This window comes from Perca flavescens, chromosome 3, assembly GCF_004354835.1.
Source record: "Perca flavescens isolate YP-PL-M2 chromosome 3, PFLA_1.0, whole genome shotgun sequence".
In the NCBI taxonomy this organism is placed as follows: domain Eukaryota; kingdom Metazoa; phylum Chordata; class Actinopteri; order Perciformes; family Percidae; genus Perca; species Perca flavescens.
In genome coordinates, this window is record NC_041333.1 from 24,403,764 (window position 1) to 24,430,509 (window position 26,746).

The 26,746-nt window shown below is 41.4% G+C and overlaps 3 protein-coding genes across 4 annotated transcripts in view; 1 reads left to right on the forward strand and 2 right to left on the reverse strand.

The window, feature by feature from the left end:
- Positions 1 to 373: 373 nt before the first annotated feature.
- slc37a4a (solute carrier family 37 member 4a) lies at positions 374 to 5,967 on the reverse strand. The gene is made up of 9 exons (XM_028571640.1): positions 5,184 to 5,967; positions 4,269 to 4,944; positions 3,692 to 3,924; positions 2,710 to 2,953; positions 2,170 to 2,328; positions 1,973 to 2,058; positions 1,159 to 1,272; positions 897 to 1,035; positions 374 to 669 (listed from the first exon to the last, which is right to left on the reverse strand). The coding sequence occupies exons 2-9, from the start codon at positions 4,414 to 4,416 to the stop codon at positions 503 to 505; spliced, it is 1,290 nt and encodes a 429-aa protein (XP_028427441.1). The 5' UTR covers positions 4,417 to 4,944; positions 5,184 to 5,967; the 3' UTR covers positions 374 to 502.
- Positions 5,452 to 11,859, forward strand: cfap45 (cilia and flagella associated protein 45). Its single transcript, XM_028571626.1, has 12 exons — positions 5,452 to 6,219; positions 6,413 to 6,523; positions 7,156 to 7,274; positions 7,570 to 7,714; positions 7,820 to 7,990; positions 8,124 to 8,302; positions 8,466 to 8,595; positions 8,735 to 8,881; positions 9,017 to 9,130; positions 9,280 to 9,473; positions 11,328 to 11,552; positions 11,651 to 11,859. The coding sequence occupies exons 1-12, from the start codon at positions 6,217 to 6,219 to the stop codon at positions 11,715 to 11,717; spliced, it is 1,605 nt and encodes a 534-aa protein (XP_028427427.1). The 5' UTR covers positions 5,452 to 6,216; the 3' UTR covers positions 11,718 to 11,859.
- Positions 11,860 to 11,978: 119 nt separating this feature from the next.
- Positions 11,979 to 26,746, reverse strand: part of LOC114550176 (clathrin heavy chain 1) — a 35,403-nt gene continuing 20,635 nt past the window's right edge. Inside the window, exons 19-32 of one of the 2 annotated variants that reach the window (XM_028570779.1) lie at positions 26,387 to 26,532; positions 24,646 to 24,829; positions 24,243 to 24,435; positions 23,895 to 24,052; positions 23,600 to 23,764; positions 23,286 to 23,393; positions 22,643 to 22,810; positions 21,506 to 21,655; positions 21,211 to 21,342; positions 20,855 to 20,965; positions 20,549 to 20,719; positions 20,144 to 20,365; positions 14,180 to 14,255; positions 11,979 to 13,581 (exon numbers count right to left, since the gene is read on the reverse strand). In XM_028570779.1, the coding sequence (XP_028426580.1) occupies positions 13,451 to 13,581; positions 14,180 to 14,255; positions 20,144 to 20,365; positions 20,549 to 20,719; positions 20,855 to 20,965; positions 21,211 to 21,342; positions 21,506 to 21,655; positions 22,643 to 22,810; positions 23,286 to 23,393; positions 23,600 to 23,764; positions 23,895 to 24,052; positions 24,243 to 24,435; positions 24,646 to 24,829; positions 26,387 to 26,532 (2,115 nt within the window). In that variant the 3' untranslated portion in view covers positions 11,979 to 13,450. Of the gene's footprint in view, positions 13,582 to 14,179; positions 14,256 to 16,814; positions 18,852 to 20,143; positions 20,366 to 20,548; positions 20,720 to 20,854; positions 20,966 to 21,210; positions 21,343 to 21,505; positions 21,656 to 22,642; positions 22,811 to 23,285; positions 23,394 to 23,599; positions 23,765 to 23,894; positions 24,053 to 24,242; positions 24,436 to 24,645; positions 24,830 to 26,386; positions 26,533 to 26,746 lie in introns of those variants that run through there. The other variant, XM_028570788.1, reaches the window with a different exon arrangement.

Consider the following 26,746-nt stretch of genomic DNA (forward strand, 5'->3'; position numbering starts at 1 on the left):
AATGTGGCTGAAAAAAACGTAACAACAAAGTATCATTTATTCAAGATTTTGACTGTTCTCATAAGAAAGAATACACATTTTGCCTTCTAGAAAAAAGTTAAAAGTATGTCTTGTAAATCAATCAATTTTAACACCGACATTGTATTATATACTACTTTCTAAACCAGGTTCCAGTTTTGTGCTCTTATCAATGTAATACTGCAATGGCCTTCGGAGAGAAAACCATATTCTAGTTGTGTTTTTGCCACATTTCATTATATGACATGCATAATGTAAAGGCATTTACATTCCCTTGTTGAGTTATTGGTGCCATTTTTACATACTGTAATTAGTGTATGTAGATAAACACCTTCCAAAACAGGTTTTTTTCAACTTCTCTGAGCTTAATTTATGTTATGTCCTGTAAGACAGAAAATAATGTGGTATAAAAAAAGAATAATATGAAAATACAATGATGGCTCAAAGTATCCTCTGGGTGCAGAGGATGAGGGGTAATAATGTTTTAGTTGGCCTTCTTGGACACGTGACCCATCTTGGTTCGGACGTTGCGCAGCAGGAAGAATCCAACAGTGGTGATGGCACAGGTGATCTCTGCTACCCAGAAGGCCATTTCCCACCCGTGGTGCTTGGCAATGGTGCTGAATGGTAGTCCAGACAGGAAGCCACCGACTGAGGAGAGTACAAATGGTTACGTTTTTCAAAGATTAGAGAATATATTAAAAAGTGTATCTTACAATATATAAACTAAACCAAGTAAAAAGTATAACAAAAAAACTATTGGTTTGTATTTGTATTATTAGTGTAAAGGCATTTAGCAGTAACAGCTGTATGTCAGGCTCCATGTGTGTAGTTGATGCACAATGTGATGATTCTGAAATGAAAACTAATCAACTTACCGTTGGCCATCAGGGCAACAATGGCATGTGATGTCCCACAGTAGTTAGATGGGGCACTCTCATTGGCTATAACTCCAAATAACGCTATTGGTCCGTAAGAGGAGAAACCGAAAACTGCACCCAAGCTGAGTATCCACACCTGAAAGTACAAATGAGAGGTACAGCCATGAGCATGACAAAGTTGGACATGCAGTGTGCTGCATTAAATGATCTCTCAGTAATACATTTTTGTCTAATGGGACGTCAGTGTTAGAACAGATACCTTTGAGCTGTCAGGAGTAACTGTGACTCTGAACAGGTACATGGACACAAACATTCCAGCCATCATGCAGATCAGGATGAAATGACGGGGATTGCCATATATTCTCATACCTTGCTGTACAAAATAAGGACATATGTAAAGAGAAGTGGGTTTTACTGGTTTCTATTGTTGCAACATTCCATTCAGTCATGAAATGGAGACCAAAAAGCCGAGAAAATAAAGTGTCATTTCTAGGGCTGTGAGACATCACGACAAGACTTGGAATGTGCAAAAAAGTGGTGCCATACGATATTAGTGAGGTGGTACTAACGTTTTTACCTTATGCGTACTGAGTGACAGTGAACAAGTCACCCTTTTCACAGACGCAGTCCCCCTCTGTGCTAATCAGTAATAATATATCACATATATGAAGTTATATTGTAGAAATAGGAGGGAGCAATCCAGAAATAATCAATGTGTTGTGGTTTAGTAATCATGAACTTCCATGACATGTACCTCCATGAAAGTTATGGTGCAAACAATACCACTGCGTATTATCTTTCTTTGCAGGGAATAGATTGGCTAAATGGTAAAGTCAGTTCTGGTACACATACCTGATTGTGGAGGCAAATTTGCAGAAAGAATTTACCTGAACGGACCCCTTAGGGCAGCACGTGTACTTAAAGAACACCCACACCATTTCCCAAATAAAAAACAAAACCAACAGAGGCTGAGGTAGGATGAGTTTGACCATATTGTGGGAAACCGCTATAATCAAAGCTGCATGACAAAACATATTTAAAATCTTTCCTATATGTACTATATGCAAACTCACTTTGGCCACCGCTTTGTCAGAGAGGTAACCCGCTGCCAGACTGCCCAACAGGCCTCCAACCTCCAGGGCACTCATGTATGAGCTACCTATGAAGAAGAATATAGTGAATTACAAGAAATAATAAGATGACAAAAGTGAACTCTAAGCATATTTCTCAACAGAAATTGGAGGTGTCTCCTCTACCAACTTTCCCATACCCATAAGTGGAGACTGGCCCTTGTCCTGAATGAGAAACAGCTGGCCCCAGTCGGTGCAAGCCGTCTTCACCCCGAACACCACCAGGTAGGACATAGATAGAAGCCACAGGTAAGGTGACAGCAGGAACTCAGACAGGGTGCTTTCATTACTGGAGGATCCTGAACAGGAAGCAGACAGAGTATTATTATACCGATGTGGGGATGGGAAGGATATCTGCTTCTAATCGGATCAATGCTCTTTCTCACTTTGCCTGTGCGTGAACTAGACACAGCTCACACATTTGGCATGTGAGGGGCAGACTGAGTACAGAGTCCACGAGTCACTGACCTTTAGTCACACAACAGAAGAGGCACATGCAAAAAAACACACACATCTGGACACTGCACAGCTAGATGTTAACGGAGTATTGCCTATATTTAAACAAATATACTGTGCCTAATTCAGTCACAGTCAGAGAAAAGGTAGTGGCAAAACAAATTGTGGTTGTTATCAAACTGAAGAATTATTATCATTAATCATTCAGTAAGAGTCAGTCTCACCTCCTTTGCTCTTCTTGGCTGTTGCCTCTATGTTGGGCAGCCCCACCTCCTTGGGCTCATTCTTGATGAACAGCAGACAGAAAAAGGAGGCCACCACACAAATCATTCCAGATACCGACAGTATTGTCCTCCAACTGTAACTCTGGGTCAGCACTGTGGCAATAATGGGGCCCAAGCTGCCAGCCAGATTCATGCTGCAGGACAGAATCGCCCACCATGTCCCGAACTGTGAGGGCTCAAACCACTGACAGCGGAGAAGGGGAAATAATGGTATGAAATCATGAGTTGACAAGAAGTCTCATTTTCTTGCCTTTAAAATACAGGTGAAATGGAATAATTGAACCAGTGCAGTGTTCTGAATTGACAGCAGGTACTAACTGAATGGTGGTCATTTGACAGTTGCATGATGGCTACACATTTAGTGAGGTCAAACATGGGAAGGAGGAACTTTTCACTCATATGTTATTACACCGGTTTCATCTCTTAGGCTTAAATGCATTGTAAACATCCACTGGTGAATATTGAGGAATGCTGAAACTGTATTGAGGTAAAGCAAATTATTGTTTCATTCAAAGATAGTAAAACCCCTAAAAACATAATTGAGTTGGCATCTTACTATAAGCAATGGGGTCCTATATCAACACTCGTTTTTCTGCCAAATCCAATCAGGATTTACCAACATTTAAATAAAATGGGTCGATAGTGGTGGAGTTGTTTTACCACACCCAAACAGTCCTGATGAGGATTATTTGAGGATTTAAGTGTTCAATTCCTAATAAATAACACATTTTAATTCCTTATTTTTGTGCTCTGCATGTATCTGATTTGAATTGTGTTTCTACCTATAAATGAACCCAGTTCAGTTCATAATTTGTTGTATTATGGTGCCTATTTGATCTTAATAATACAGGAACGAAAAAAAACATTTTGAATCTCATGTCACTATATTGCAGCACTGATAAACTGGCTTGTGGCTCGGTACCTTGCGCAGCACTCTGCCACAGGGAGGCCAGCCCAGACCCTGGCCCAGGCCGTTGAGAAACCACAGGGCAGAGAAGACAGCGACAGTGGAGGACCAGGAGAAAACCACATTGATGCCTCCCACCATAAACAGGCCAATAGAGAAGAGCCAGCGGGCGCTGATCTGGTCTGAAAGCACGCCACTGATGAACTTACTGATAGCGTAGGCCAAAGACTGACTGCTGGTGATCATGCCTGAACAAATTGAGGGCAGAAGAAGATGAGTTTACACAGAGCAGATAAAACTTCTAGCAAGATTTTCTTGTCTGAAATATCTCTGGCACACAGCTAATATATAATGCACATTAGAAGTGTACCTGTAATTTAGAGTCTACCAAGAATGTGTCAATATGTCATAGGACTAATAATAATTCTAATAATTCATCCAGTTTTGGATTTTTACAAATGTCCAGTAAAAAAAAAAAGTGTAATGAAAAATGCTAACAGCATTAATTGTGATTTACGTGCCTTCTTATGTAGAAAATGTGCAAAACATGACAATCAAGCATAAAGTTAATACAAAATCAAGAGTCTCCTACCCAGGTCATCCTTATCCATCTTTATTTCTTGCATTATAGAAGGCATCACAAAGGAGAAAGTCTTTCTGTTAAAGTAGTAAAGTGTGTAGCCTACAAACATGGCCAGAAATATAGTGCCTCGGTAGTATCCATAACTTGCTGTAGCCATGGCTGCAGATTTAGTCCTACAAATGGCAAAAACTGGAAGAACAGAGGACAAATCCAGAAGAAGGAGCAAGCTCCTGTCGTTTGACAGACTTCTGCAGCCTGTGACAGTGAACTTTGCTACAGGATCCACTGTATAGAATCAGCTGCTCACAAGGAGAGATGTGCACGCAATCAGTAGGGGAGGTTAATGGTCAACTTCTCTGCCCTGGTGCAGATTTAATCTGGGTTGTTAGCATGTGCTACAGGCCAGCCAGAGGGGTTAGAAAAGGATATTAATCAGTTTGTGACATCAACGCTGTGTATGATCTTTTTTTTTTTAGGCACCTATTTATATAAAAAGGGGACCTTCTACTTGAACAAGTAGTGTGTTCTTTTCATCTGTTGCTGTTTGTTAATCTGAGGATGTTATGGAAGAAGTCCTCAGATTGATGTGGTTAATGATTTACTGTGGAGTCCAATAGTTAAAGCAGACCAGGGGGAGGATCCTCTCCTAAGTGAGGGTGTGTGGTGATCTTCAACAGCAAAAGACCTATCAGACAGAAATAGTGTGTACAAAATGTGTTAAAAAATTGCAAAAGAGAGAGTACACAGTAATTGTGAGTTATGGTCAAGTGAATGTAAATAAGGCATGAAATATCACTGTAAACATAAATAATAAATAATAATAATAATAATAATAATAATAATAATAATAATAATAATAATAATAATAAATGTGAGGCATACATATTCTACAAAAACAATCGTGGAAGCAAACCACTCTGATACCTCATGTCCACTTCCTCTTTTCTGTGTAGGAATGTTATTCACCTCCCAGCTGTTTGCCTGTTGGACGTTTTTGCAAAATAACGTTGCCTTCGTTTTCACTGTAGCCTATAGCTCTTTTTTTACAGTCTATGGTACAGCTGCGGTTCATGTTAAGGCATACATCCATGGTAGAGCTATACATCCATGCTGCAGTCTGTAAAGTTTCCGACTCCGCATTATGTGGATCAATCAACTGGCACCGCCCAGCCACGGAAGACTTCAATAAATATCTAAATAAATAACGTTACACAAGTTAGTAACATAAATGTTGAACCAACAAGTTTCAATGTAACCTGTATACTTCATGGTATACTTAGTGTAGCTAGCTAAGTGTTAAACTTCCGCCTGCAAAGTAACGTTAGCTATCTAGCTCTTGAAAATCAATGCGGGTTACAGTCTGTGGTTACAAAGCACAACGTTACTAACGTCAGCTTAAAGGAGCACTAATGTGAGTGTTAGCAAAGATCCATAACAGTCTCTGGTGTTAGTTAGCTAGCTAGCTTAATGCAGGTGTAATGTCTGGTGAAGCACGCTGACGCAACGTATTTTTCCCCAACCTTCATTGAAAAAAACATTCAAAACGTTACGCGGTTAGGGTTAGAGCAGTGACTGTAAAAAGAAGGGTTAGAGCTAGTTACGTTTTGTCGTGTGATTTTTTTGTTGTTGTTGTTGTTACGCTACTTGTGCGTATAACGTTGTTTTATGAAACAATAAAGATGTATTTAAAAAAAACGTTATCATGCCCCGCCTCCCTTTAGCCCCTAACATTTGTTCCCGTGGCAACAGACAACAAACATTTCCAAATTTTGAACGGATGTCGCTAAGTTGTCAAGTTTATGAGTAAGCTAGCGACATTTAGATATAACAAAACATTTAGCTCGTATTATTAGTCTTTGGAACTTGTTAACAATTAACTAGAAACGTTAGCGTTTAGACTAGCTAGCTAAAACGTTAATTTATTCTCCTTTGCTCTGGACACCAATAACCGAGGACCATGGTAAGTAGCTATAACGTTAACGTTATTAGGGTTGAAATAAGTAATGCCACTCTTCATAACTTGTATGCTATAATGTTAGTTGCTAAATCCTAGTTTTCAAAGGAGTCTCGATTTAGGAGACATTTGTAATTAAATGGGAACGGTTATGTTGTATTCACACATAATATGGTAACGTTAATGTTACTCCCTGTAGAGACTGGCATCCAGCTCCACGAGTTCAAGGAGCAGCTCGGACACCCGCCGGTACCGCATGCGAGCCCCAACCTCTCAGGTGGATGAAACCCTGTTTGGGAGCCCAAAACCGGTGAGTGAGGCGCGTTAACATGTTGTAACCGACCATAGACAATGAAACTGCTAGCTAGCTAAGTATTTCACATTTCTAATGATATCACTAGCTAATTTTCCTGGCCTGATAGCATCAGTTTATGGCTATGGTGTAACTGTTATGTATTGCACGGGTGGTACAGGAGCATCATAGAACTCATCTTCCTCTACTGTTCCACATGCTAACGTTACTTCACCATGCTCCAGCTGTCACCATCAGGAACAAACTCCTCAAAATCACACACACAGCGCCTCTAAAATCATTGGTCTCCCACCTCCCAACCTCCCACCCCTTTACTGACACTGCTATCACACGCAAGGCACTCAACATAGCACAGGAGCCCATCCGCCCCCTGAACTCATGCTTCACTCTACTCCCATCCGGCTGCAAATACAGACTTCTGATCGGTCAGAAAGCACGCTACAGCAAGATTTTGTGCCTGTGTCATTACTGTCCTCAGCAAACTGAAACAATAATACTCAATGTTCTATCTATCTATCTATCTATCTATCTATCTATCTATCTATCTATCCCATCCATCCATCCATCCATCCATCCATCCATCCATCCATCCATCCATGAGATGTTGCTAACAAACCAATTCTGTCCAGATATCATCACAGCTAGACATACGTGGAAACTCAGCCTCCAAGGCCAAGAATCCGTCCCAAAAGAACCAAGGAGAGACTGTTGTTCAAATCGTCACCAAGGACCTCATTCGCAATCTCAGGTAGGCAACACTCATTGATAACCTCCAAAATGGTCTGTCAGTTCAGCCTGTCAGCACATTTTAATAGATGGAAATTTAAGTAGCTAAATGGAATTTCAAATAATTTAAAAGTGGGTGCTATGCCAAGCAAGTAATGAATACTAACTTTATAATCAAATCCTATAATTCAGAGCTATTGTATATCATATGTATAGATTAAAATAAATAAATGTCACAATATTGTAAAGGTGCTTACATTTCAGTGATTATGCAGTACTGAAACATATAACAAACTACCCACTTGTCATTATGCCAGGATCCCATTTAAGGATCCTTCAGGAGAGTCCATTATTCTACCATCAGCTGAGTTTGAGCGGATCACCTCAACGTCCCGGGTTGTTACCAAGGAGCAGAGGGAGGCCCTGAGGGAGGCTTATCACAGAAAGAAAGAAGAGGAAATTGTAGGAAACGTGAAAAAACTTCAACCAAAATTATCCATTAACTTGGAGATTTACAATAAGACAATACTCCCTTAACTCTTTTTTTCAAATATACCTCTCATCCAGAATGCTGCAGAGGAAAGGAAGCGTCAAATCTATGAGGCAGACTTGTCCCGTAAGGAGAACCAGGCACTGACGGAGCTGGAGCGCGAGGCCCGGGACCGTGCTCAGCGCTTAGTGGAGCGGGCCAACGCCTTAAGGATGGAGCAAGAGGATGAGATCAAAAAGCTCAACAACGTAGGAAGCAGCTGTAGACATGTTGACCACGAAAGTTTTAAAATGTGCCTGAAAGTGAACCCGTCAAAGATGGGCAGTACTGCTGATTTTTTGTATTTCTGTGTGTGTGTGTGTATGTGTGTTATCCCCTCAGCTGATTATGGGTGCTCAGTGTCAAGCCACTCGTGACACCCAGATCCAGGAGAAGAAACAGATCCAGGCAGAGTTGTCAGAGGAGGAGAAGCGTCTGGATACCATGATGGAAGTGGAGCGCCGCAAGGCCTTGGAGACCGTGGAGCAGATTGATGAGCTGCGCAAACAGCAGAGGATCGGGTAACACACAAAATCATTTATCGATTGATTTGCACATAAATAGTTGTAAAAAAAAAGAAAAAAAACACCCACATCCTTCTAAAGACATCCATTTTGTAACCAGTAAAGGCAAAGGTCTTTAGTGTAGTTATCGTGTATGTGATGTGCCCGTGTTATATTCCAGGGGAATGCAGAAAATCTACGACCAGATCCGGCAACATTTGGAGGAGAAGCAAGTGCAAGAAGTGATGAAAGAGATGGAGAGACAGCAAATACGAGAGAACCAAGAGAAAATGAACCTGGAAGACCTGAAGGTGCAGACACAGACCATGCAGAGAGAACACTGAACACAAGCACTAGAGATGAACATTTACAGAGTCACATACAGGGGGATATGTACAGTACACATCGCATTGGAGTTTGTTTCTTCTCTGATTGGTTGTCTTCTTCCAGGCCCTAGAGAAGAAGAGGGACGAGCAGCAGCGTCTGTTGGAAGAGATCAAGTGTATCAACAGAGAGACTTTGCGGGCCAAGGAGCAGCGGAGAGAGGAGGAGAAGCTGGCTGACATGAGAGATTTGGAATACATACGGAAGAAAATGGTCAGAAAATACAATTAAGACAAACAGCAGCAAGGGACAGTTTACACCCATAAAGTTCAGTTACATAACTGACTCTCAACATATCTTTGATTTATTCTATCATGAAAATATTATTTTTCTTCATGACCTCTGCAGGAGCGAGAGGCAGAATATGAAGCAGAGCAGAGACGAATCAAGAAAGAGAAGGAGTTGGAGATTGCCAGGATGAGGGCCCGTCAAGAAAAAGAAAAAGACTACAGGGCAGAGCAGGTCAGGAATAAAACTACCAGCTGACCACCACCATAAAGGTGGTACCTGCTGAATTTAATATAACTTTAATAACTATTAATATCACTTTTTAAAGGCACTTATCTTCCTTAGAAATTCATGGGAATTTTGTGTGTCTGTGCATTTGGAAGGATGAGCTCCGTGCCCGGAGGAACCAAGAAATCGCAGACAGAGAATGGAGGAGAAAACAGAAAGAGCTTGGTGAAAAGAAAGCGAAGGAGGAAGCGATGCTGAGGGCGGCTCGCTTGGAGCAGGTTCACGGCAAAGAGCACTTCCTGTCGATTGAGGCTGGCCGGGAGAAGGCAGAGTTTGAGAGACTGCTGAAGTAAGAAAGTTGTTTAAAATTTTTTATTTTTTACTTTTCTTCATATCAAATCGAATACCACTTACAACCTAGTGTAGGATGGTTCAACTACAAATGCAAGTTCAAGTACAAACGCACCTAGTATTAAAGATAAAGGTGCTCTAAGCGATGTTGGGTGACGTTACTTCTTATTGACTTTCAAAGTATTTTCAAACAAAACGAAGACTAGCTCGCTCCTCCCTCCTCCTCATCCCATTCCCTCCCTTCTGTGCTCCAGCGCACTAACCCCACCCCCAAATCCTTCTTGTCCGTTATTGGCTGAACACTGGAACACGGTTTGTGTATGTTTGCATGGTCCAGGGGTCTGTTCCAGGAAGGAGGTTTAACAAACTCTGAGTCTAACCTGATTTGAGCTGATTTGAGTTGGTTCCATCAACTCGGAGTAGGTTCACTCAGGTTTACCTGCGTGCACCACTATAAAAAGGCAGCATGAATGGATCTTTGATACTACGATTCACCATGGTAACAACCACAAACAAACGGGTCGGCGGAAATACTTGTGCACAAACAGCGAGTTTGAACATGCATTTCGTTAAAAAAGCAAGACAGTGGTTGCTGCTGCAACAGAGTGAGAATTGGTGTGGGAGAAAATTGCTGCTCGAGTCAATGCGTGGGCATTAACAGTGTATTAATTTCATATTTAATCACAGTTAACTTATATTACGTGAAAACTGGAATTGTATTACACCTATAATTTCATTTGGGTGCAATCCTGCGGGCGAAAAAGTAAGCTACTACTATATCCCATTCTGAGGCTGCAGTACCATGAGCATTAACAGAACTATAATTTATAATCATTAATTCTTTTTAATGGCTCTCACTGGTTTGTGTCCAGGGAACACTACAAAAAACGTTTCAGAGCGAGTCACACTTTTCTGATGGCTCTGCATACAGTGGCTTTACTATTACAGTATGATCCGTATACACACCAATAAAGAAAACTGCCGTTTGCAAAAAAGTTAATGCGACACAAAGAATCTGCTGGGATGTTAAAGCCTGTCCACGATGGTTGATGTTAGTGATATGAGGACGGATAAGGTATCTACATATCTGATGGACTGTGAAAAAATGTGGAAATGAAAATTAGTTGGGACTCAATATCATCTCCCGACGTAAACTCTCTGTGAAGTAATGCAGCTTTTTCGTCAACAGCATCGTCGACAAAAGGACATGACGTGTTTGAGAAAAAAACTTTTATAATCTGCCTAACAATACGTTTTTTTATTCATGCAGATAACAAACTGCATTAAAATGCGCCAGATACAGACTGAATGAATGAGGAAATGAGAGAGAAGAAACCTAGAGTTTCTCTCAGTCTCCTCCTTCTGACACTGTGTCAGAGGGAGGAGACGCAGAGAAACTCAAGGTTTCTTGAAGAAAACCTGCTCCCAACCAGGTTAGGTTCACAGGCAGTTACCAAAGTAACTGACTCTGAGGTTAAGTTACCTCTCTTTCTGAAATGGAAAACCCAGAGTCATCTCAGGGTTAACCAACTCAGAGTTTTCACTAAACCTGCTTTCTGGAACGGACCCCTGGTTGGACCACTTTGTTTTTGTTGGCGTGTGTGGACCCTGGGCTGTCTACAGAGACCGCGTTTTTTTAGTGTGTTTAGGGGACCGGCAGCTCGCGGATAGTGAGTAGATGTTTTCTGTATGTGACAAAAAAATGTTGTAGCCTAAAAAACGTGTGACATCGCTTAGAGTACCTTTAAGGCTTTAATATTTGTTTCAATTTATTCCTACTAATTTTACACATTCAGCTGTACCATTTTATTAAAATTAGTTTTCACTGCCACTTTTACCTTTCTCCACACAGGGTGCAACAGGAAGCAATCATCAAACTGAAGGAGGAGGAGGAGAGGCAGCGTCAGAAAGCACACCGTCACGCAGAGGTAATCCGAAATCAGGTGAAGGAGCGTGAACTCTCAGCCGTAGCCAAGCGCAGAGAGATCTTCAAGGAGGCCGATCGGTTGATCGAGGATGCCCGGCAGAGGCGTGCGCGCCTCGATGAGATCAGAGAGAAGAAGCTGAAGGAGCTCAAGTAAGTACAGGCGGGTTAATGGGCCTTTCTTGTGGCTGATATTTTTTTGACAGGACTGTCTTTAAATAAATAAATCGGACGTGTTTGTCAACGTGCAGGGCTACGGGGCTCTCTGAACAGTACTGCAGTGAAGTGGAAAGGAAGGCCCGGGCCTGCGTACTCTAATTCACTCACTACTGGATTCAAATGGTACGAAGGCATCCCATTTTCTGTGGTCTCATTTAAGTAGAAAGAACACGTTTCAAGTACTAATGTAACTTGAACATATATAAGAATGTACCAATAAAAGGTTTCTACTGCACTTTAATTGCTTTTGACCATCGGTATGTACTGTGTACATTTTAGTAGTTGGTGTTTTAGGATGACTTCTTTTCTTTGAGGCATTACTACTTCCTCTCACACAGACTGACTCCACAGGAGACTGGGTACAATTTTTAGTTTTTATTTAGGCTAGTATTTCCCTTTCAGTTGAGTCATATTCTTCCACTTATCAATGACAGATCCCCTTTATTATTAATATGCATGACAACAGAAAGGAATTCAACTTATGTTAGGGTTAGGATGACACTTTACACACACAGCTTAAAGCATGTAGGGAAGTTAAGTACATCAAGGTAAATACAGGCTCTTATTTCAGACAATTCTTGAGAAAGAATTGGATGTACTGAGACCTAATTTCTTCATCATAACCATCTAAACAAACAACCTACAGGAGTGTTCATGGATCTAATCAAGCTGTCATTAGAACACCAAAGGTTCCACCAGCCTGTCTTCTTCTGCCTCCTTGTTTGTTCTTGCTGCTAAGCATTAAAAGGAGGAGGAACCAGGACAGGAGAGTGGGTGGAGGACAGATGGGTGGGGTATCCATCTAAAAGTTTTCAATTCTTCATGTTCACATCCGTACACGCAAAAAAAGTAATGGTGACCGAGGGAAACACTACAACACCTGGCATACACGGACCTCAGCACAAGGAGGGTTCCGAGTAAATACGCACACACACACACACGGTACTGTTAAGGGTAAGGGCCCTGGGGTTTGGGAGCAGTGGTCCCGTCCTTGCACATACACAGATACAGTCTCACACAAGCACTGTACACGGCACAAGAGGTCACCTAAATACATGGAGCCAATGAAGGAGAGCTAACATCTAAGAGGGTGGATTGGATAGCCCAGTACAGGCTGAGAGGGGGTTAAAATTCTTATTAAGACCATCAGGTCTCATACTCACTCTCACACTCTCTCTCTCACACACACACACTTAAAACTCCATAAAGCTACACGCCTGTGCAGAATATCCTATCATTACTTAGTGTTGCTAGCTATAGCCATTTAAATGGCAATATATGTTCAAATATTATATGTAACCTTTTTTCCTCCGAATATACAACGATGAAATGCATTATACAGACAAACGAAACAATGAAAGCTGTTCACATGTTCAGTACATCAAAAGTAAGAGCTTCTCTACGTTAATTTCTTCACGAGTGCAAAATCCAATGCTCCTCCACCTACTTCCAAGGTTCGTTGCTGAGCTTTAGCAAGTCCACTTCTGCAAAAACCATAAACCAATAAAAAACAAACATGACAATAACAAAACACAAAAAAATATTCTAAATAAGTAGTCATAAATATGGAATGTGAAAAAAACAAACATGTGGTCCAATTTCTTTCCAAACAATACAAATAAAAGTCCTTCAATGCAGTTAAATGTTTTCTCTTGTAACAGGACAACATAATAAAAAAGTAGTACTCAAAACAAGAGTGGGCTGTTGCTTGCTTGTGGCCCCTGTTGTGAGTAGAGGACCATGGGAAGCTGGTGAGGAACAAAAAGAGAGGACAGATGGAGGGAAGGTGTTGGGTCAAGTTTTGGTGGTGGTGGTGGGGGGTTGTTGGTTGTTCACATGCTATAACCGAAGCTGGGCTGTGGGGGCTGGCCGTAGCCTGGTGCTGCTGTGTAACCGTAGCCATAGGGCTGCTGAGGAGGCACGGCCACGTTGGGCCCTGCTGTGAGCATGAGCTGGGGTGTGCCTGCAACAGAAACATCAGTAGTGAAGAGCATGGCCATAGTCATATCGTTTAAAAAAATATTTCATAGGTTTCCTTAAAAGGTCCCATGGCATGAAAATGTCACTTTGAGGTTTTTTAACATTAATATGGAGTTCCCCCAGCCTGCCTATGGTCCCCCAGTGGCTAGAAATGGTGATAGGTGTAAACCGAGCCCTGGGTATCCTGCTCTGCCTTTGAGAAAATGAAAGCTCAGATGGGCCGATCTCAAATCTAGCTCCTTATGAGGTCATAAGGAGCAAGGTTACCTCCCCTTTCTCTTCTTTGCCCACCCATGAGAGAGAGACATCATGGCTTTCAAACAAGCAAAGTGGCAGTTGGTCAAGGCCACACCCTCACCCTGCCCCCCCCCCTCTCCTCCTCAATAGCTTCAGACACAGAAATAGCACATACTAAGGAAAGCTCATCCACCAAGACTGAATTTCAGGAATGAGACTTCAGATACAGTATTAGGGGACCACTAAGGCCTATATAAAAGCATCCAAAGAGCACCATGTCATGGGACCTTTAACAGCAACACAATTATCATCTTCGAGTGGCCTTTTTTATTTATTTTTTTTACCGTAAACAATGGGTTGAGACTCGGTAGCTTGCTCCTCCTGTTTCCTCAGGGACTCTGAGGCTTCGAGTTTGTCCACCTGTGGAAAACACAACAGTGGCGGTGTCAGACTTCAGTTACACTGTGGCCGACGGGGCTCTTGAAGAGCAAGGGCTGAGGCGCAGAGTTTGTAAAAACTGACCTCTGGGTTATTTCACTGGCTGACGGATGGGACCATTCCTGACTGGCGAAGACGAATATAGTCCAGATTTAAATAAAAACAGGCTGCAGGAGGCAGGCCTTACTAATGGGTTGAGAGGCCCTCTATAAGAGCAAAAGGAGTAACTACAACTAGAGAGCTACTGGCAACTATCAGGCTTGGCTACAACACTGTCAGATACTTTTTCTTTTTGGGGTGGGGGGGGACGACGACAAAGACAAACAGCTACGGGGCAATAATGGTCCCACCATCCAGCCACCCAAATCATCTACTCTAACATGTTGGAGTATGTAGAGAACCGACCCCTCACCAGTACAAATAGATTTACTGAGACCAACATTTCAGTTTTTCACCCATTAGCTAGTGTCCATCTCTCTCTGCACATTTTTTGTGTTAGGCTGCATTCACATACAGTCAGGCGGTCGTAAGGTGTTCCGGCGAAAACGCAGCTCTTCCCAATCATTTTGAATGAGGCTAGTGCGTTTAGGCTGCGGTAGTGATGGTCAAATGAAGCTTCGCGAACCACTGTCTTTATTTTCTGAGCTCACTAGATGGCGCTCTCTGTTCAAAGAAAAGGTTAAAAGGAATGGCAACTCAGCAACATGGCATCAAACGCCACACGCGGGACGCAATCCCGGCCCTCTTGGGTGAAAGTCCTGTGTTTTACCCATCCGCGGACTTGCGTCCTTTCATACTACTCGCTACGGCGAAAATTCACACGTAATGTATGTCAATGGAGGCTAAACAGCGTTGATAAACACGCTAAAAAGCGAGTATGCGTCTTGATAACATGCCAAAATGGCATACGAATTGGCGTGTCATACATACGCCACTTTATGAGATCAGTCTGCAATTCAGAGTGTTTTCAACCCTTTGTCTAGTGAGCTCAGAAAATAAAGACAGTGGTTTGCAAAGCTTCATTTGACCATCACTAGGCTGCGGCGGCCGCAGGAGAGAGCTGGAAAACATGCAGCGGCCTGCGGTGAAAAGTTGAGACAGATTCAACTTTTGGAGAAACGCAGCCCTTCATCCTGAAGGGGCCAATCATGTAACGGGCGGTCAGACTCGGCAGTCCGTTTTGAGGCGGTGTGAGAGTCCCGTACAGTAAACATCACTGTCTCTACAGTCGGTTTTCTTTTTCTCAATGAAATAAAGCTGCCTTCAAGTGCAGTCGGAAATAAAACCGATCTGACGGACAACAATAAGTGTGAAATATAAAGTCTACTTGTGCTACATTGGGTGGGACAAATAACACAATATGACATCACACAAATGGGCAATTTAAGGGACACTCTCACTGCCGCACAACCCTGTGGTTTGAACGCCTCCTTAAAGTTGGTGGACAGAGGACATAACTTGATTAGCCTTTGGTAGCAATCAGGATTTGGCATTTCTGTCAGTAATACTTCTAATACATTTTAAAGCTATGAGCCCAATAGAGGTTAAGACTTGATTCTGAAAGACTTGGCTCTGATGACGCCTTGGTACTAATAAAATAGTTATTAAGGAAAACTTGAGGCTAAAACATGCTTCATGTGCCTGTGTGTATGCTACCTTGTCTGTAAACTTGTGTGTGCCATCCACAAACTTTAATGACCACTTCACTATCATTGTTGGAAATTCAAGGGACTGGTAAAGCACTTAAAGAAATGATTTGAATTCTTTTATAACCTTTTATAATCTATATTGGGGTTACAGGAATAAACACAAACCGATATTAAGTGTATTTATTTGAAAATGCACTGAAAACACATTTACCAAGTTTCTACAGTATAGTGTAAATGATTAATGTTAAATATAGGGCTGCATCTAACATTTATGTTATTAATTAATGGATCATTCCTATGGTCTAAAGAATGCCATAAAATAGTGAAAAATGCCAATTACAATTCCCTATAGTCCGAGGTGATATCATCAAAAGACTTGTTTTGTCCAAATCCAAAACCTAAAGTTATTCAATTTATTATCACATAAGAAAAACATGATCAATTAATTGATTAACAAAATAGCATTCGATTTATGTATTGATATGATTAGTTGACTAATTGTTTTGCAGTGGAAACTATCAAAAATACCTGCAGGTAAGAACAAACATTTTTTGTCCCATTTGCCTATTCTATGATTACCAATTGCCACTATTTGGAAACAAATAATCACAAACAATTTGTGGAGTACTCTCGGTGCGTTAGCAAGTTTAGAAATTTTAAGAGACATGCTCCCGGGCCCATGCACACGGCCCAATTAAGTCATTGCCTGCGTACAAACAGCTACAAGAAGCATGTAGCAGCGTTGAGAGTCAACTTGCTAAAACTGCCTGGTTTTTCTTTGGTGCTTTAGTATTTGCTAAGCAGCTCAGATGCAGACAATGATGGGGAAGAGCTAAAAACAATTCAAAGAGTTAAGCAGCCAGCAAAAAGCTTCAGATACCCTCAGTTATGACAGTGTGCAGCTTAAATACTAAAGAAATCAGTTAAGGACAATGCAATAGGATAGCTTTCCTCTTACAGTGGTTTTGGGTTCAGTTCTCTACATACTATCTGGTTTCTTACGACTACAGTCAGTCAGCCTAGTTAAGCAGGCTGTTTTGAGAAAAGACAGGCTCTTGTTTCGTTTCAGAAGAGAAGGGTTGACAGACATGCTGAAGCGGCAGTTGAGTTATTTTCTTCTTGAAGAGTGCATGAGAGAGAAAGACAGAGAAGCAGAAAGTGGAGGTAGTGTGAAAGAGGGTGGAGGGGATGGATTTGTACAGCCAGTTCAAGGTTTCCAGAAGCAGGCACAGCCAACGATGTCTCATAGCCTGGCCTGAGTGCTGCTGATGCTACCAATGGAGGGGGGTAATGCATGCTTGTCGCTCTACAAAGAACACACCCAAACAGATTATTTGCTCTCATAAACTCAAGCCGTTTGTTGCTTAAAGAGACCACACTTTACAGTAGCAAATACTCCTCAAGAGACCTATACTGTAGAAAAATACCCCTCTCAAAATGCCTGTCCTAATGTTTATGGTTTTTAATCGTCTGTGTTCTTCTATGGCGTTGAGATGAATTCAGTACAAACAAACATGGAGAAAAATAATAGAAAGGCTCTGTAAGAATGGTCACTTAAAATGAAAATAATGGCACTCTACTGGCTCTTTTATTACCGAAATCAGGTCTTACACCTAGCTCCGCTCTATGCTACTACACCACTGTCCAAATACAGTTATAAATATGCACTCACCCCTCTCAACATAAGGATGTAAATCAAGAATTATTAAAGTGATAATGTCTTAAAAATCCCTTTACAATGTCTACAAAAACATACTATTCCTGAAAGGGTCCTGAACTAAGTCAGTATGATGGAGAGCAGCAGACGGCAGCTGAGTGGTGTTACAAGACAGACCAACATTCGCATTAATCTACAAGTCTGGTGAGAAAAGGACCTGACCACAGCAGGTGAGTTTGCTATCCAGAGTGGCGCTCTTCACCCATGCCTAAGGAGAGCTGATGGGCATGCAGGCTTAAGTGGATGGCTCAGTGTGTTTGAGGAGAAAGGCTGTGATGGGGCACAGACGATTATCACTGGACCTGGCTGTTCCCCTCGGCTCTGTGGGTTTTTATAGCATCTTTCAGCTCATGGTTTTGGTTTTTTGGCCCGTAACTTATCGTTCTCGTTTACGCTCACTGCTCTCATAGTGTCGTTGGCAGCCGTTTTCAGCGACCAAGCTCTAGTTCGCCGTACCAACTTAAAATGTCAGGGTTGTGTTTACTGTGTGTTTCCTGCTGACAAAAAACTGTTCCAGGTTTGAGGTGAGGCTTGGAACAAGAACAATTAGCAACGGCCTCATCAGCAAAACTTCAGTGTTCAACTGCTGTTAGCAAAGTACAAGTATATTGTGTCTGTAACTGTAATCCTGCAAATTAAAAAGTATATAAATATAGACCCTGCTTAAATTAGGATCAAAGCTAATGGTTACTGTATTGACATGCCTGAGCAAGTCTGGCGACCTGACAGCAAAATGTCACCACTTTAACAAAAACCAAATATTTACAGTGATCTCTGTTCAATTTCTCAGTAGGTGAATATTATCAGCACTTATTAATAATTAGATGTAATGTCAAGTAAGGAATAGAACTGTCACATCTTAAACACATAAAAGAACTAGATTTTCACACCTCCTCTTGCTATGTGTTTTGTGCGGGTCTAATTAAATAATGGTTTGATCCAGAGCCATCACTGACGACAGCAAATCTAGCAAAGGGACCCTGAGGGATGGGTGTGAAGAGCCCCGCTCTGGAGTCTCGTGGGTTGGTAGGTGGTCTAGTGGAGATGTGGAGTTTACAATCAGAAGCAGCGGAGTGACATGGGGGGAGAGGGGTCATGCGGTTTCTGCTAATTTCACTCCTCCAAACTACAGGCTACAGGGTATGGGAGAGGGGTCAAAAAGAATGATTAGAAAATGGATTCGACTTTCACCTTTTCCTTTATCGCATCAACCTGGAAAGGAAATTCAGAGAGGCAACTTAAGGAGTAAAAAAAACAAATGGAAGTCTCCCAAAATAGAAATTGAGAGAGAGAGAGAAGAGCAAACACAGGGCTGGTCACTTAAAGAAAACACAAAAATCCTGAGAGACAGATGCGGGTAATAACACCACTTTTGATACAAATGCAGACTTGAGATCTCACTGATACTGTGACTTTCCCCTCGTTGCTTACAACATTGTAAACAATAAAATACATGTGGGCCTACAGTAAGTTTGAACACTTAAACAAAATGTACTATGTAGAGTGTTTAATATAGAATGCAAATACTTAGGAAAATGATTTATTGTCACTATACAAATGTTTCCTTGTTTTTATCCATTTCAAGTAACCAACTGGTGGGGTTTTCCACAATAAGCACCAAAAAGTAGTCAGCCACGAGAAGATTCACTAAATGTGTAAATGTATATTTGTGTAATTAACAGCTTATATGATAAACTAAAGTATTTTTGATTCAGTAACATCCACCAAGTTGGCAAATAAATGGAATTATTATTATTATTTTTTTTATTTAAACAAATGCTTCACTCTGGTCCGCTGTCTGTTATGAAAGCAATAGGTGGGTTGTTTTGTATGCCATGTAACAGAGACAAATGGCAGGACGAGCAACACAGCAGTTATGAATCTCCTCTGGAACACATTTGTATGGAAAAGTAGCTTGAATGGATGGAAACCAAAATATAAAAAGGAGAACAACAGTGATGACACATAACTGATAGAAGCATAGAAAGATGAGCATGAATGGAGTAAAGAATAGGCAGTACTGGGGGAGGTTTATCTTCGATACTGTCTGGGGAAAACTGTGGGACACTTCCTATAGTTGAATAGTATTTGCAAACATTTTATTTTTAGAAGCTGCTGGTGCTTTTTTAGGTGTCAGTTGGGTTGAAACCAATTAGGGAAAAAGTATTTAAAGATTCAATTGAATATTTTGTTTCTTTCTGTGGTACACCCATCTGAACAGGTCTGACATTTCCTCAAGACATGTGGGTCTCACAGATAGGCACAGGTTTGCAAATACTAGTTCACAAGTATTAGCAACACCTGACAGCCGGAGAAAAAAACCCATGGTCAATATTCTGCCCATCTATCTTCTTATTACCTTTTGTTCACTGTAGTTACCTTAGAATTGCAAAAGGTATCTATAGATTGATGCAATATACTTTTCTCTCTTAAGAAACCTCCTCACAAAGCCATCTAACTTGTCCTGATACACCACACACACTGGTTACCTCTGGCCGACCCACCTTAGAGAGATACTCCCTCATGACCTGGATGAAGTATGGCATGGAGAAGTCCATGATGTTATGTCGCCAGGCAGTCTCTAGCACCACGTCGGGCCGCAGCAGGTCGTAGCAGGTGAATAGGCAGGCTGCAAAACATTCCTTCTTGTCCTCATTCAGGAACCAAGCCAGGAGCTCCTCTGCCAGCTCGATGTCTTTGGACTCTGATGCGTACTGCATGGCATCCTGCAGAGCGGAAAACACAATTACAGTTCAATAAATTGACTTGGGAAAAGTGACCACATCTGCCATTTTACATTTCAACACAGTCAGTTGGTTTCAAGGTTGAAATGTAACGCTGTGATTTATACTACTTGGAAGAACTGCAGTATATATGGAAAGTTATTATTTGTTTTAGTAGCCATGCACCTTGTAGAGCTTGTCCTTCTTGCAGAGCTCCACACTTTGTTTCCAGCGGTTGTTGCCCTTGAAAAGGTAGGCTGCGATCCTCCTAAACTCAATCAACTCATGCTTCTCCAGGCCCTGGGCCAGCGTGATATTGTCAAAGTTGTCATAGGCATCGATGGAAGCACGTAATGCCTAGATAAGTGTGAGAGGATATAATAAGATTCAACTGAAAATCCAAATTGTTCTCACTTCCACCAACATAAAATATCTAAAACATAGATTATCATACCCTTATGATACACAATGTACAATATCAAAATATCATACCGCATAGTCTTCCTCAATGATGAAGAGGTTGTTGAGTGCCTCATTTACTGACTTGTTGTTGTGATTCTGGACAGACCTTAGGTAAGGTTTAACCAGAGGCAGCTGTTTCACCTAAACAAAGAATCAGAAAAATACATCATCAATGTCCATTTTCAAGTAATCTCTTACTTAAATTTTCTTTTTTTTTTTGTAGGTCACCATCACATATCATTCTCTATCAAAAACCTACCTAATCGGGAACAGTCACTCATAACTTTGATGTGATCCACAACACCATTCATTTTTTGATATTTTGTGAATGTATACAACCTAACACTTTGGAGAATTGTTTACAGAAAGCAATAATGGCCCAGGACCTTGCTGAAGAAGTTGACAGCGCGTGAGTGGTCCAGTCTTGGAGAGAGGACGATGAGCAGGTCGTTCAGCAACAATGGTTTGAACTCCAGATAAAACTGGACGGCCTTGTAGTACAACTCCACATTGGCCACCTACAAAAAACACACACATATAGTCAAATTGAAAATCTACAAATAATTTCTACCACAGTTATAGCTCAGTATTGTGCTTTGGCACTGTTGTTAATAGTATAAGTTGTTACCGGAATGAATACTAGTATCACTAATCAAGTACATGTTTTTTTTTTTTTTTAACCTTGGTGACAATGTCCTTGAACTGGCCCTCCTTCCAAGCATTGGATGGGTGGTTCATCATAGTGATGATGGCGTTGTCGTACTCCTCGTACTTGTCGTAGAGGAACACCAGCTCCCCCCAGAGGTGGGCCTGCTCTGCTGCCCTGAGAACCTGATAAACACACCCAGGTTAGTTCATGAACTTATATTTAAATTGGTAAATTTTTTTTTTTTTTTTTTTTACAGACTAAGCAGAGAGAGGCTAGTAAGACTGGATCAAATCAGTTACCATAAAGTCTAACTAAAACTGTTGATAGGGATGGAACGGTTCAAGTAAAAAATCCAAACCGTTTCGGCCACTAGTCATGATTCTGGGCATGTATGTATTGTTTGGTTCATGTTAGCCTCACAGATTTCAATCACAAGGCTTGTGAAACTGCAGTTGGCACAGATAAGGATATGATTTAAGAAATCATTAAATTACATCCCCATTAAATCCCGTTCTATAATTTCCGCCAACATTTCATCAACACAGTGTTCTTTTGAAAACAGTGCAGTGTGCATTTGGGTTATGTTGTTTTTAATAACATAGTAGCTCTTTTTCTTTTGATTAAAAGACACACACTTTTATTCAAAGTGGAAAAAGTAATATTTCCATTAAGAACTGACGTGTCATAGGCTATGGTTTAAAAAAGTGCCAACGCTAGTTGAGCTTATGCTTCTCTTTTATGTTGATGGCCTTAGTCTATAATCTGGCCATTTCTATATAAAAATAACAACGCTGCATTTTCTGTTTACACTAATAAGGAAACCTATTATTTTAATAAAGATTATAAATGAAGAAGTTTATGTTCCTTATGTTCTTAGCTAGTACTTTTTTTATGGTAAACAGTTAACTTTGTTTGCCAAATAAATAAATAAATGAAAAGCCTGTTGAAATTGTCAATGTACCAAAGATGTACCAAACTGAACCGAAAACTGTGACCCCAAAACAGTGATATGAACCAAACCGGGAATTTTGGGAACCGTTCCACACTTAGTTGTTAATCAAGCTGTGCTTCTACAAAAGAGTATGAGGGGAAGTTACATCTTTTATGCTGTAAAGATTATTATAAATTATTTTTTGTTTCAAGATGTTACCGTTGTTCCCCTAGCCTACCTTTGGAATGTTGACACGGGACCAGAAGAGCTCCAGGTGCTCCCTCATCTTCTGGGGTTTGAATTTGGAGTAGAGGATGGCCAGCTCAGTGAACATACCCATGTGAGCACGCTCCAGTCCAAGGGCAGCCTCCAGCATGGTGATCAGCTCCTCAAAGTAACCGCGGTCCTGAAGGTACAGACAGACTTAATGACACTAACCATAACCAATTAAACCAGTAATACAAACAAAACAAACAGTGCAAAACCTTATTTTCCCCCTGATTTTGAAACCTAATTTAATATACATTCCGGTTCAGATTTGGCTGGGCGGTTAAAAACCCATTTTCCTGTGGTGTGACAGATTTAGAACACATTTATTTTGGCTTTACCAGGACTTTAAATATATCACTTAAGCCAAGGAATGGTGGTTCTGCTGAACCAGCACCGTCAAAACAAGATTTACTGCCATAAAGGTGCAACATAAAGAAATTTCATCTGTAAGCTTTGACTTTTTATTGTAAGACAAAGGCAACAGAAAACCTTACTGTCCAGTTTACTATATGTCTGATACCAGATATGTGGTATATGTGCTGAGTAGTTACTCAGCATTTATAATAAGTGTAACAGGTGAGTTTTACGCTGGCCCCAATTACCCCCATTACCTGGTAGTAGTTGATGAGTTCCTCCAGTTCATCGGCGTGGACGACAATATGCAGGCCACACATTTGGGCAAGACGGAACTCTTTCCCATCTACACACGCAAAACACACCTGGAAGAGAAGATAATCAAATCAAACAAACAATGTGTTAAATAAAGGCTAGTGGACAGTAACTGGCTTTTCTTTTCTGACACTATAAAAGGAAGGCTTAGTGTTGAGCTTGAAATCAGTACAAGCTCTAAAGTGCTACATCTGACTCTTCACTATTCAAAGGACTTTTTCTCCATAAAGAGTTAAACAGTATTGTAATTCCTCACCTCCTTCCAGGTGCGGGTGCTGTTGGCCTTGCGAGCTCCGTCCACAGCTGCCTGATACTCTCCCAGGTGCACCAGAGTGGAGGCCAGACGGCCAAAGTTGGACACATTGTTGTAGAGCAGTTTGGCTGCCTCATACATCTTGTCGTCATAACAACGGTCACCCACCTGAAGGAAAATTGACAAAAAAGGAGTGCACTAGCAAAGTAGCAACTGTTGAACAGGTGAAAGAGAATTAAGTGGTAACAACTGTGTATGTGAGTGAGTGCTGTAAGTCTGTATGCTTCCCAGGACCTACTTGCTGAATGTGAGCATTATTGGGTCCGTTAATGAACTCTTCCAGCTCAGCGAGGCGGTTGGTCTTGGCCAGGGCAAAGATCAACTCTGTTTCAACGTATGACTCGCGGGCCTTCTTACGGGCCATCTGCAGAAACTTGACCAGGTCCTCCCAGTTCCCTGCACACAACAATCAACTCGGATCAGTTTCATGAGCACATCAATCTACAGTATATTTACCAAAACACTATTAAAGTGTCTTCATTAAAGAAAACAATAAATGACAAGTCACACTAAGTTCAGCATTTATCCAAAATTCTTCAGATCTAGGCACCAAATGAGCCGATACGATGGACATTGTTCATCTTACCGCTTTGGGCTGCAGCTTGTCCCACCTCCATGTAAGCAGAAGGGTCATCCGCCTTAATGTAAGAGTCAATGGCTTCTTTGACCAGGCCCTTCTGAAGCTGGGCCTTTGCCAGCTGACTCCACACTGGTGGCTCATTGCAGCGCTCAGCAAACTCATAAGCTCTGTCCAGGTTACCAATGTGCTCAATCAGAACCTGGACAAAATGAGACCACATTCAGATCATGTTAAATCAAGCTCAGTAACACAATTCTGGTGGCCATTATAATCAGGGTTTAGGTCAAGTATGTGATTCCTGAATAACACGCCTGGGTTAAAACTGTACACAGTACAAAAGCTTTTGGGTTAAGGACTCTAGTTTTTAGACCCCTTACAGTCGAGCAGTAATGGGCACTAATCCACTGACCTGCACAGCAGAGGTGTTGACATCAAATTTTCTAAAAATAGCAAAGGCCTCCTCAAACAGCTCATTACTGATGGCGATGTTCGCAATGTCTGGGGCATCATAGTTGTCCAGACGGTTGATGTACTCCATAACACGTGTCCGGTCAGCTTTAATAGCTGTCAGGATGAGCAGATTCTGGAGGTTTCTGAAAGACAAAAGCCAGTCTTAGTCAAAATACATTTTTTAATATTTCTCAATATGATCACAATTCAACTGAAAGCAGTTCATCAGTGAAAAAATAACTGACGGGCTTGTGTCCAAAACTTTCAAAATTGGGCTTAAAGAGACTTGCTTCTTATGGTCTTACAAATATCTTTACTGTTGGAGATTGCTGCATCTTTCGGAAACACAATCACAAACATGCAGCCAGTAGGGGTGGGAGATATTGACAAAAATGAATATCTCGATTTTTTTTTTTCAATATCTTGATATCGATATTCAGACGATATTTTTGAAATCCTTCTAGAAGTTAAAAGAAGCCTTGTTCGGAGGCTATTTTGGTGGTTCTCTTGGGAAAATGTACAAGCAAGATGAAATCATAACAATAAACAAAGGGCTCTGTTCTGTAACATATTGCACACAACCATGTCCTTATTGGAAGCAGTCCTGGAGCTGGGACAGGGCCGGGTCAGACTAGGTTCTGATAGTCCTTCTACTTGGCTGTATAGTCCTTCTGACCGGGATTTATGCTGGGATCAGGAGTTGGATGTGATCTGACTGGCCCAGGTGAGGGAGAGGTGCAGTTCTGTGTGCTTTCTTGATGTTAGAGTATACATGCTCTAGTGTGTTCTTCCCTCTAGTAACACAATCTACATGCTGGGAGAAAGCTGGGGGGGAACAGACTTTAAGGACGCCTTGTAAAAGTCCCCTGTATCCCGTATCCAGGTGATCGCGCTGCTGTTTGTTCACTATGGTTAGCAGTGAACCAAACTTTTGCTAACGTTAGCATCGGGGGCTATGTAGACGGCAGTGTGCTGTTTTCGTGGTAAATAAAATGGTCAGTATATTACCGACAGGGCTCCAAGTCAGGTGAGCCGTGCTGGGCAACGATCCTGCAGTTGGTACTCCATTCATTGTGCACAAAAATGCAGTCCTCCGCCTCTGGTTGTGCCAGAGTTATTTTCTCATTCTGCCGGTAGATAGCTAGCTCGGCGTGCTAGCGCCGACAACAACCTGGAGGGCTCGGTCAGGCTATATCCTCCGGGATGTTATGAGCCGCCTGGAAGGCTCTCGTAACGGCTGTGTTGTATCGTGGTCCTTATTGATTAGTGCAGTGTGGCTGTACGTACTTGTATAAATATACACCGACAGGAGAGCCGCTGGACAATCGCGCACCGCCATCTTTGTTGACATGAGTGAATGTCATAACGCACAGGTAAGAACTAGTAGCAGCTTACTCTCGTGCGGGACGATCGTGATTTTGTACAAAAAATACAGTCAAACAAAACCCTACAGTATTAAAATCGCTACATATAATTGTTTAGAAGGTTATAGTGTGTGTTATTTGTTTTCTCTTTAACTTCCTTCAGCTCTTTTCATGTTTGAGGGGTCGGATTGTACAAATTATGAAATATTCGATATCCCAATTTTGCATATCGTCCAGACAACAATTTGGATATTATCGTCTAAACGATATATCGCCCACCTCTAGCAGCCAGCCATAAACAATTGGGATATACAGGTAACATCAAGCCTGTCTCACCTGTGCTCGCTAAAGACAGAGTTATCCAGGACAATCTTCTCCAGAAGCTCGATGAGCTCATTGGGAAGGTCCGCGGTCATAAAGGCCTTGACTGTGACGGACACCTCCTCTGGATCCTGGGTCTCAGACAAGGCTGTCTGGACAACCTTCAGCAGAGAGGGACAACAGATTTGATACACTTCAGCTTCAGATGTTTTAAAGTCAATTTAAAAAATATCCTAGATTACAATTTGATAATCCTATAAAAAAAAAAAAAAAAAAGACACAAATTGTTAAATGGATCCAATATGAATGCTAATTTTGTTTCACAGACCAATTGCGAAAGCAATGTCTGTAATGCCATCAGCTTTTTGTATTTAC

Excerpts from the sequence above, each read along its gene's own strand:
- slc37a4a (XM_028571640.1), bottom strand. The coding sequence starts at position 4,416 with ATGGCTACAGCAAGTTATGGATACTACCGAGGCACTATATTTCTGGCC. Across the intron at positions 1,273-1,972 it reads CTGACAAAGCGGTGGCCAAA|CAAGGTATGAGAATATATGG; the intron begins GTGAGTTTGCAT and ends TATTTTGTACAG. Across the intron at positions 1,036-1,158 it reads TTACTCCTGACAGCTCAAAG|GTGTGGATACTCAGCTTGGG; the intron begins GTATCTGTTCTA and ends TTGTACTTTCAG.
- cfap45 (XM_028571626.1), top strand. Across the intron at positions 7,715-7,819 it reads GAAAGAAAGAAGAGGAAATT|AATGCTGCAGAGGAAAGGAA; the intron begins GTAGGAAACGTG and ends CCTCTCATCCAG. Across the intron at positions 8,303-8,465 it reads CGCAAACAGCAGAGGATCGG|GGGAATGCAGAAAATCTACG; the intron begins GTAACACACAAA and ends GTTATATTCCAG.